Source organism: Akebia trifoliata, chromosome 12 (genome assembly GCF_017979445.1).
Source record: "Akebia trifoliata isolate Shusen 1 chromosome 12, ASM1797944v1, whole genome shotgun sequence".
NCBI classification, from domain to species: domain Eukaryota; kingdom Viridiplantae; phylum Streptophyta; class Magnoliopsida; order Ranunculales; family Lardizabalaceae; genus Akebia; species Akebia trifoliata.
This window is the reverse complement of record NC_141386.1, coordinates 26,229,075-26,240,131: the sequence shown is the minus strand read 5'-3', so window position 1 is coordinate 26,240,131 and position 11,057 is coordinate 26,229,075. Positions and strand designations below refer to the sequence as shown.

At 34.8% G+C, this 11,057-nt stretch overlaps 1 protein-coding gene across 2 annotated transcripts; it reads left to right on the top strand.

Moving 5' to 3' along the window:
- Window positions 1–2,513: 2,513 nt before the first annotated feature.
- Window positions 2,514–10,047, top strand: LOC147389173 (small ribosomal subunit protein eS12-like). 2 transcript variants are annotated; one of them, XM_086418441.1, is made up of 5 exons: window positions 2,514–2,623; window positions 3,401–3,448; window positions 9,006–9,288; window positions 9,486–9,551; window positions 9,661–10,047. In XM_086418441.1, the coding sequence occupies exons 2-5, from the start codon at window positions 3,441–3,443 to the stop codon at window positions 9,718–9,720; spliced, it is 417 nt and encodes a 138-aa protein (XP_086274567.1). In that variant the 5' UTR covers window positions 2,514–2,623; window positions 3,401–3,440; the 3' UTR covers window positions 9,721–10,047. The 2 variants fall into 2 exon arrangements, with proteins under 2 accessions (XP_086274567.1, XP_086274565.1); XM_086418439.1 differs by lacking the exon at window positions 2,514–2,623 and adding an exon at window positions 4,454–4,592.
- The last annotated feature ends 1,010 nt before the right edge of the window (window positions 10,048–11,057 follow it).

Here is an 11,057-nt window from a genome sequence, read left to right as displayed (position 1 = left end):
GAATAAATAACTCATAACTTTGAAGATTTAATTGTAATGTTTGGTCCTAGTGTCCATTTAATCGCTATAATATATTCATTGACCTTGATGGTTAAACCATCGATCTTGATGATTTTGTTTTTTTAGTTGATGTTGGATGTACTTTCCTCGATGCCCAAATTGCAATACTAACAAATTTTTTTTTTAAATTACTTTCATAACTAGTTGTTTTAGTGAGAGAGATATGATGTACAAAAGAGTCGAGATGGATGAATAATTACTCGGGAACACTTGAAAAAAGCTCATGATCCGAGGGTTCCCACCACCACCACAAAGTACACAGCAAAGTGGTGAAGTCTCGGCAAAATAAAATGTTTCCAACTTTGAAAAAGAGAGAAAACAGATCTTGGTGAAAAGTTTATTATGAATTGAAAACCTTGATCAATGATCTAAGGTTTAAACTCTTATTAAATAGAAACTTGTTACATGTGGTAACTCCATAATCCCATCCTAACGAAACTAAGATAATGATTCGGTACAACTTGAAACACTTTAATACTATACAACATAAACTAATGCTTTAACATCCTCCCACAATTACATGTTCTATTGATTGATTAAGGAATGTGAGATTGATTACATAATATCAATGCCCTTTAATTGTAATTGGTGTAGATCACCACTGATATATATATATATATATATATATTTTTACGAATCTAATTGCTAATTGCATGTCTTTGACTCTGAGACACAGGTATTCTTGATTTTTGCTTGAGTGAGAAGATGAATGACATGCCTAAGTGTGCAGAAGACAAGGAGGATTTCACTCAACTCAAAAGGACCTCTAAGGTCATGATCAATTTAGGCAAAGATTGAAATCCGATCGATATTAATCTGAATATATATTTAAATTCAATTGGTCTCTAATGGACTATACATGGACTCAAAGTTGACATTTTCAAAGGGATCGATCATTGACGATGGCTTTCATGGGCCTTTAAAAGAGAATGGGTCATAATGGGCCAAAAGTTTGTTTCAACCAATTTGGTTAGAACCAAATGGGACATCTTTGAAGACAAAATGAAATTGAGCATAAGTAAATCAAAAAGCAGGGAAATTTAGACAGACAGCATAAGTGAAATGAGTTCTATTAGTGAATGATTGTGAGGAGATGGGCCCAATGCTTTATAAAATAAGTCTTAGGCTAATGGACACCGTTGGCAATGTTGATGGAATTGGCAATAAAGATAGTCAACATAAATTGTTGACCCTGATGACGATGGAGCATAGTTGGCAATGTAGGGAAAAGTCCGACCAATGAACTTTACAACCAAAATCTTCTCCCATTTACAATGAATGCTGTATAGGAAATGCTCTCTCTCTCTCACTCTAACAAGTCACCACTCCATTGCGATTTATATGCTAGTAGGCATTATTAAAGGCCTGATTCGGATTTAATGAGTTGAAATGTTTGAGCCTGATCCTACTTTTTACGGGCTCATTAGGGGTGCAACTTGGTCTGGTTCAAATCGAGAACCAAACCAAATCAATAGCTTTGGGGTGGTTTGGAACAAATTGCTGTTTGGTTTTGAGTTACAAAAATAGAAAATCGATCAATTTGATTCGATTCTTGGATCAAACTTGTATAAAATCAAACAAAACCGAGAACCGAACTCTTATGCAATAAATAAATATATATGTATGTAATAATTATTATCAATTATTTTAGGAGTTAGGACATAGATTAATGATCTTTTATGGATAAACTAACGACTTTTTATAGATAGATTAATGATTTATTGTATTCAATTTTATGTTTATTTTTTCATTAAACTATGTTACTTATAATTTATAGAATATTGGCAACTCATAGAACCGAACTGAACCAACCTGACTTTAGTTTGATTTTATTCCAATGGAATTTGGTTCAGTTCTAGTTCTTATTTAGTGGAACTGACTTGTGTCGGTTCGGTTCCAATCTGACCTCAAATTGAACCAAGTTGCACCCCTAGGGCTCATGACCTTTTTTTTTGCCGATCTTGGATGGGCTGGGTTCACGAGCTCAATTGCCACCCCTAAGGAATATTATGGATGATGGTCATGATCTTAAAAATCTCGTGATCCAATTCAGATCCATATTAAATGTAGTTGGATCAAATCCTTGTCAATTTTATTTTAATAACTAAATCTCTTAGTTGGATTTGAGTTAGATGTAATCATGTACTAGATATGAATCTAGGTCTTGGAACCGATCGGATTCTCATAGAAAATAAATAAATTGGATTTTCCTCAAAACCTCTGGATTTTACCTGAACCTTGTTAACATAATAACATATTAGATTACTTTTCAGAATCGGGTCAGAGAGAATATGGACCCAGTCCGAAGTTCCATCAAACTTTTTTGATCCAAATTGGATCGGATCTAAATTAACCCATTCCAATATCGGATTCAGACGTGATTCGTTTTTTGGATCCAATCGCGGTTAATATTGGTAATTTCGTCAAAATAAAGGGATATTTAAGTAATTTGGTAGGATCTAGGGTTTTATGTCTCAAACTCTCAATCTCTGGCTTACAAAAACCAGATACACTCTTTCGCCTCCACAAAAGCAGAGTTCAGCGTTGGTACTCCATCACCAAAGTGAGAACTGTTTCTTCCTAATCTCCCGGTTTAATCTTTTCTTTGATTTTCTATTTTTGATTTTATTGTAGTTTTGATCGTTAGATTTAGGACTTGTTCGATTCTTTCTAATTGCGAATTTAGGTCTAATTTTCTATTCAGTTGCTTATTGATTCTTAAGATCAGGAACCTCTGAAGTTTCTTCTTGGTTCTGATTAAGTTCCATGTTTTTTATGCTCTCTGGAAACTAATTTTTGTTTGGATTAGTTCAAAATGTTACTAGATATAGTTAACTTACAGATTGTTTATAGATTTGAGGTTTTTGTTTTTTTTTTTTCAGAGAATTGTTTGTACAGAAATGCAGATTGTGTCTGTTCTTGTGTGATAGCAATCTAAACTAAAGTGTTGATGGTTGAGGGTTTGTGGGTTGAGTCACTCAATTGTTATTTAAAGCTTGGTGTTGGGAAAGGGAGCATAGCAGAATTACCAATCTACACAATGTTTTTTTTATTTATTTAATTTCCATATATTCTTCTATATTGCTCCACATTAGCTGTAATAAAATTTCCATATATTTTTCAACATGGCTTGTTGCATATGAAATGTCTACATGTATTACTACATGCAATTGTTTTAAAAATGCTTAATACACCTCCTTTCTAGTTTAATAAAAATGCTGCAAGTTACTGTCTACATAGAGAAATTGCAGTATTTGGAATGCTTTATTGGACTTGTAATATATAGTTTCTTTTTGTAGAATGTTTTCTCTGGCCTAACCATTTTTCTTTCCTCTCATAGCATCTAAGGAGCTGTTGAATTTGAAGTTCAAGTAAAAAGAATGTCTGGGTATGCAAATATTTCACTTGTTTTTTATTTTATTTTATATTATGGATAATTATTATGACTTCTGTTTCTTGAGGTTCCCACCTTTTGAAGCTCAGGAATTTTTGTTTTTAATGGTTATATGTGCACCATAGGAGGTGAAATGTCAATCATGAAATTGCAAAATATTTTCCTAGTCATTTATTTCTGTCTTGTCAGTATATATAATGTCATTTAAAATTTTCTATTTGGTAATTAGATAAAAGCTCATATGAGATATTTAGAGTATACTTATTTTTTTTTCCTTGAAATGAATCTCAGTCTTTATGCTTTGTATTTTATGTTTATAAAAGAGAGAAGTCTTATGCTCAAAAGGATTAGATGTTGAATCAGCTTTGTGTTGAGAAAGCAACGCCCGGGAAGGTGAAACAACCTGATGCTTGGGAAATTTTATAAAAAACATAGATCCATCAAAGATATTGAAATGGATGCATGTATATAGCATCAAAAAGAGGTTTTTTTTCCTTTCTTTAATTTTTTTTCTTGCTCAAAGGAATAGCATACTCTTGTTCTTTTGTTTGCAGTATATCAGATAGTCTGACCAGCTTTTAGTAAAAAAATTTTGAAAGATGGGGGGCTAGTCATTTATTAGTGTCAATGTTTAATTTGATTGTTATGGTGAAATTGAATGGGTGATCGTAGTGTTGGAGGCTTGAACTTATCTGAGGGTAAATTGGGAGTTTGAACAGTTATTGGCTTTTTACAAAATTATTGAGTTTGATCCATGAGATCTGATGCTTCATTGTGGTCCTACAAATTATGAATGAAACAGTTCCCTTTAAATGTAGATGTAAACTTTGGGAAGTTGTAATGAATATATATGATATTGATGGTTTGGTGAAGGCCATAATCCCTATCCTTTAAGAGATTTGAGCAGGAACATTCTCTTTGGAGCTTGTTGGAAATGGGTTGAACTTGGTACTTTTGAGCTTTTTTAGATAATTTTATATTAAAATTGAATTGATGCAGTAGCATTAAGTTTGTTAAGTTGCAAGCATTTGGTACTTGGAGGTGGGGTGCAAGATCTTGACTTAAGGCTTGAGCATTGAGCCTTTGGGGTGATAATCGGCTCATCAGAAAAGAAAATGGTGTCATCTACTCATTGGAGGTGAGTAATGATAATCGGCCAATTATCTTTATTCAAGAAAGAGTGCTGATAATGTAATGCCCTTTTTGGTGCACGCCCCCTAACGTGGATGTTAAGTTTTCATTGCCGTGTCGGCACTTAAGTTATAAAAAACGAAGAGAGTAAAAGTTTAAGAGCAACTCTAACATATTCTTTAAACTTGACATTCTCTTTATTATAAAGAGTCATATCACAAAAATTTGGTCCAATAGACTCTTTACTAACAAATGTTAAAGTAATGAACATGGAAATCAAGACAACGACTTACTACATGTAACGAGGTCCTTTGGTTTGTTGTCATTAAAAATATAAGATAAAAACATAAAAATACTTTCCTTACTAATTTAGTAAGATTTCAAATCTTACTAAGGGTCGTTGGGCCCACATGGATTATCACATTGACAATCGATCACCACATCCTTCTAGATTTTATGGAAAAACACATATTCATAAAAAGATATTTAATTTTTTTAAAATTTTTTGAGCTTGATCCAAGATGTTGAAATGGACGGCTATTGAACTTCCAAAACTTAAAAGTTATAAATCAACGGTGAAAAATATATATTTTTTTCAAAATTCATAGAATTTCTTTCTCTACAAGCTTGTGGCATCAGATCATGTTTTTGGATTCCAAAATGTGAGGTCTCGGCTCTTATTAAGATTTGAGTCAATTTTCAACAAATGAAAGATTTGTTGAGTTTATTGGAGCGCCTAACAAATTTTGGACTAGCTAAACTAACATTTGTCAGATTTTGACAAAATATGCTCTTTATTTGTAAAGAGCATTGTTGGAGATGCTCTAATAGGTTTTCACATGTGGGGTGAATGACATCAACAATGTGAGAGTTTCTCTCTCCTGCCCATAGTGAAAAAAAAAACTTGCTGATCTGATCACCTTGTGACATTCAAAAACATGATCCGATGAAATGAGGTTGTAGAGGATAAAATTTTATGAAGTTAAATTTTTTTTAAAAATAGTATGTTTTACTGTTGAATTTTATTTTTAAATTTGGGTGCAAGGTAGCCGTTTGTTTTCAACACCTTGGATCAAGCTCGAAAAACAATTTTTTTTAAATATCTTTATGATTATGAATATTTTCATGAAATCTAGAAGGTTGTGTTGTTGGATTGTCAATGTGATAATCAATGAATATATATATATATAACTTAAGTGCTAGTGTGGCAATGAAAACTTGGTATCCACGTCAGGGCGTGTGCCAAAAAGGGCGTAATATTATTAGTATTCTTCAAAGAACCATGTAAGTGAGTCATTTTATTAGCTGTCATTTTATTAAGGATTCCTACGTATGACGTATAAGAATGGAGATAGAAAATCCCCTTGCCTTAATCTTCTAGATCTTTATAGAAAAAGTCTGGAAACCCATAAAAGAGCACATGAAAGAAGTCACATAGATGCAAGGTTTGATCCATTTCCCCTATTTATCGTCAAATACTTTTTTTTTTTTTTATCGCAACAAATGCCACAAGAAGATTTATACCAATAAAAAAGATCATGTATACAAACATGATCGGTGTTTATGAAATGATGACATGTTGTTTGTGGACTCACTAAATAATGTTCATGATACTGGGGATGGGGAATGAGATTTCAATTTTGGAGAGCAAACCCTCTTGAAGTATTTTTACACTCTCTAGAGATGTTAGAGTTGAAAGGGTACAAGATTAGACTCATTTGACCTTTGAATTGATCACTGAAATCAAAAGATACAAATGAAAAGGAGCGCAACTAGAGAGAAGAATGCATTATAATAGTGATTTTTTTAAATGTAAATTCTAGTTGTGAAAGTATGTGGAATTCATTGATGAGAAAGGGTTTAAAGATAATTGGAAGAAATTAAAAAACTGAAATAAGAAATCAAGACATGTGGAAGTTTATTGATTGAGGAAGGAATGAATATGGATGTGCACCAACAATGTTGCGGTAGATGGTGCAAGATTGTAGCCAATTGGTCTGGAGAACTCGAAAATCTACACATTTCATAAGAATTGACATTCTTCAAGATGAAGTACATTTCACGTGAAATTTGTATAACTAAGATTGTGGAATTTTGATTGTTCATTTTTTACCATTGATGGTGAGAGTGAGGCCGGTATCCCTGCTTGATCAAGAGGATGAAAGGGAAAACAAGATTGGAAATGTCAAGAACATAGTAAGAAAACAAGCTATGAAGATACATACTCAGATGAAAGAATCACATTTGTGAAGTGGTAAAGTTTGTGCTTGATACAACCGTAGACTTGGGATCAAAACTTTGGCTTTAAGAACCTTTAGAAAAAAAGTTGCGTTCCTAAGTAGGAGTTTTGACCTAAACAGAAATTTCATTGGTGAAATAGGATTAAAGCTGTCGAGCTCAACGTTTGGCTAAGGTGGCATTTGAGATGATGGCGATATGATTGGGAGACAAACTTAGTTTCACACAGGATATGATCATGGAATTGAGACCATTTTCCATTACCAAGAATAAGCATTATACGTGTTTGTTCAATATACATGAGTACACTGTAATGTGTCGAGATCATACTATTTTTTGCTCAATTGACCTCCAAATTGCATGATTTCCATATCTTCATGACAATGAGAGCAATCCTCCCTTAGGAGCTACCCTCAGGGATTTATCCCATAAATTACATGGTGCTTGTGGGGGAAGGGGACTGCACGTGCCCTGAGGATTAGTCGGGTGCTCTAAGAGGTCTCGATATCTCAGTTCCAAGAAAAATGAGAGCAAGGTCATTTTTCATACATATTCTAAAGAATATTCTTGATTTGGACATTTGTGCAATGTCATCCTAAATGTGTGTGCCTCTGAATTGCACGTTTAATGTCACTGAAATTGAAGGATTAAGAAGAAAGCAAGGAGAAAATTGAGAAAATAGGGTATGCATCGTAATGATGAGAACAATAATGAATTAGTGGGAACTCACTCGGTGATGCTGTAGTAGAACTAGCAATGACTATTACTCTACATTGACAATTTTGTTGTGGAGGGTGCAAGATTATGGCCAGCTGACTGGGAAAGCAATAATGAATTAGTGGAACTCATGCAGAGGTGTGCTTCAAGCCTAGGGGCTGAGCTAGTAAGGAGTTGGTGAGGGCAATTACCCCCATAGAACTTTGAGACACCCCTATATTTTCAACTAATTACATGCCCCATTTGTCCCCACTCCCTCACCTCTCTTCCCATTTGCCTCCACACCCTCACCTCCCTCCAATTCCTTCCCCCCCCCCCCCCCCCCTCTTCAGTTTTTTGTTGATGACATTGCCTCTTGACTGGGCCGTCTCATATACTAATTGGAAATTACCTAAATATCCTTTTCTTCAACTTCTAATAAAAAAAACCTCTGAATTTCTCCCTAAAACCATTCATCTTCAAGTTCTTCAACCATACAACTAACCATAGTTTGCCCCCACTACAAGAAAATCCTGGTTTTGCCCTTGCCCAAGCCCTTCTATTTAGGTAGAAACAATTTCAACATGATCTTCAAAACTTGGCTATTGAGCCACTTGATTGGGAATAATTGTCATTGTTGACATTTCCAAAGCTTGGCATGAGTACACCATGGTTGTGAAGTCATTGAAAATGAAAATATGAATTTCCTAGGACATCATATTTTTTTGGAACCGAGGTATCCATGCCTCTCAGAGCACTTGACTAATCCTCGGGGCACGTGCAGTCCCCTCCCCCCACACATACCAGTTAATTTCTGGAATAAATCCTTGAGGGTGGCCCCTAATGGTGGATTTCAAACTCTTGACCCTTGCTTCTTGAGGCGTGGTCTTTGCCATCTCACCAATCCTTGGATGGTTTAGGATATGATATTATTTATCAAGTAACTAATACGTTTGATTTTCATCAAGAATTGGTTGGTTTTTAGTGTATGGTATTGTATTGAATTAGCAATCATGGACCCCTTCCTACACTCGTGTTCTAAAATCTCTCTTGGAGATCATTGTATGTAAGATGAGATTCGATTTCGGAGTTGTTCTTGTGAGAGAAAGTAAAGAGAGGGACCCACCACCCAAAGGTACTACTTTGTCGGTCACTGGTGGCTACCCCTAATTTTGCTCAAGAAAGACTGATTTCCTACCACGACTTATGGTCTTTTAGGGGCTTGATATGTGCATCAAATAAATAAATATCACTTTTCCAGGTTTTGGTGTGAATATTTTGTTTAATTGCTATTTGAGAAGTGCAAGCAAGTTGGTTGATTACCAAGTTAGGCAAGGATTTTGGACATCCTCTGTTATTTTCTTCTGATCCTTTACATTCCTTAAATTTTCAAGAATTAATCATATCTTAAAAGAACTTTTCTAAAAAAAAATCCAAAAAAAAAAGAAATATTTTTTATTCACTTGCTATTATCTACTTTCTACAGTGAAGATGTTGCAGTTGAGACTCCTAGTCCTGCTCTAGGTGAGCCCATGGACATCATGACAGCACTACAGCTTGTGCTGAAGAAATCATTGGCTCATGATGGGCTTGCTCGGGGGCTTCACGAGGGTGCCAAGGTGATCGAGAAACATGCTGCACAGCTATGTGTACTTGCAGAGGACTGCAACCAGCCGGACTATGTTAAACTGGTCAGAGCACTTTGTGCTGACCACAATGTTAGCTTGATATCAGTTCCTAGTGCTAAAACTCTTGGCGAGTGGGCCGGCGTAAGTATAACTGTTATCGAATATTTTTTATTTTATTTTTACTCAACAAAAAAAAAAAAATTCATACTCATGTATTAGTTGGTTTTTAATGGGTTGTAACATTTTTATTATAAACATTTGTTCTAATGATCGATGCTTTATTGTAGAAATTTTTTGTCTTAGGTTTAATGGGTTGTTTTATGCGTTCCACCATACAGTTGTGCAAGATTGATTCAGAGGGAAAGGCAAGGAAGGTGGTGGGTTGTTCCTGCATTGTTGTGAAGGTAATAAGACTTGAAGTAACATTCTTCATGTTCCCTTCGCCGCCAGTTTTCCCTTTCTAATGTATCTTTTTTTGTTGTTGACTTTTTCGATTTTCTTTTTGGTTTGCAGGATTATGGAGAAGAATCTGAGGGCCTTCATATTGTCCAAGAGTACGTGAAATCCCACTGAATGCCAGGAGTTATTTGATCAGGTTCTGATTTGGAGTCTTGATTATTGAGACCTTTTTACTGGTGTTTTTGGATTTTGAGGAAAGCTTCCATTAAGAATTTTTGAGATTTGTTTGGTTATTTCAATACTTAATTTAGAACATAAAAAAATTGGTATCAACTTTGTAGTAGTTTATGTAGGCTTTTATAATAGTGAAGTTGGTTCTACCTGTGGCCTATGATTCCTTTTCTTTGAACTTTCAAATGGAAATCTAGGGCATGTTTGGTGTCAAAGTAATCAGAGGTACTTATATAAAGGTGTAATCTCATCAATGGGGTTCTCTTCTTATGTTCATCTTGTTTCTGTATTTTTCATTTCTATTACCTCAGCCAAGGAATTGGGTAGTTGCACATGAGAGGAAGATTAAAAGAAAAAAAATGATATATGGTAAGAAAAATGAATCAAGCACCTTGATTCAAGACGTGATCTCTGACAAGGGTTAGAGGATGAAATAAGATTTCATGTTTGTCACCCAAATAGTTAGGATAAAAGAGTAAAAGATGATCTGATTTTGACCAATGTTCAAGTTTGACATGATCAATGCAAAGAATATGATGCAGTCTAAGAGAACTTTCTAGGATTGATTATCAATCCTACAATATTAAGCCATTGAGACTAACTCATTAGAAATGACACCATCACTGATTTTGAAGTTGTTTGTTCTTGATATTCAAGAGGAGTTTGATCGAATTTAGGAAGAGTCGATGGTCCATTTCAATGCGTATACGGCATCACACAATACATTAAGTGCGAGTTAAATGGTGTTGAGTATGTGATGTATTAAGGGGGAGGGACGAGTCAAAAGTTGAAACAAAGATGGGAAAACAAGTTTTTGTTTTTTTTCCTTTTGATGACGGGGTGTCCAGAGTCATAGGCTTGACTAGAAGAGGTGAAGCAACTAACCTCTTATAGTATCATATCTCGCCCAAATCCTTCAGATGATCCCACCAATCACACATATGATGTACGTCAAGATAAATTCATGTGGGGGCCAATCAGGTGGCTTGAACTCAGCACTACGCCCAACACTTGGTTGGTTTATGTTCCAAATGTTCTTGGTTGGTTTATGTTCGAAATGTTTTTAATATATCATATTCTTTTATTTATTTATTTTGATGATACGGCTGTTTTGGATCTGTCAACTGGCCTCTTAGAACATCATATCTCACCCAAATCCTCGGGCCATATGACACCCCACACAAATGACACTTATTAGGTAAACCGGATAAAATCATTCTGGGTAGGGCTGTCAATGGATCGGGTGGGTTGGGCTTAAGAAATAAAATCTTAGTTCAAGC

What these genes read in the sequence shown, in the direction of transcription:
- LOC147389173 (XM_086418439.1), top strand. Translation starts at nt 4,570, where the DNA reads ATGGTGTCATCTACTCATTGGAG. An exon ending in GTGTCATCTACTCATTGGAG is followed by an intron (nt 4,593 to 9,005) that starts GTGAGTAATGAT and finishes TACTTTCTACAG; the next exon opens with TGAAGATGTTGCAGTTGAGA. An exon ending in GTTCCTGCATTGTTGTGAAG is followed by an intron (nt 9,552 to 9,660) that starts GTAATAAGACTT and finishes TTTGGTTTGCAG; the next exon opens with GATTATGGAGAAGAATCTGA.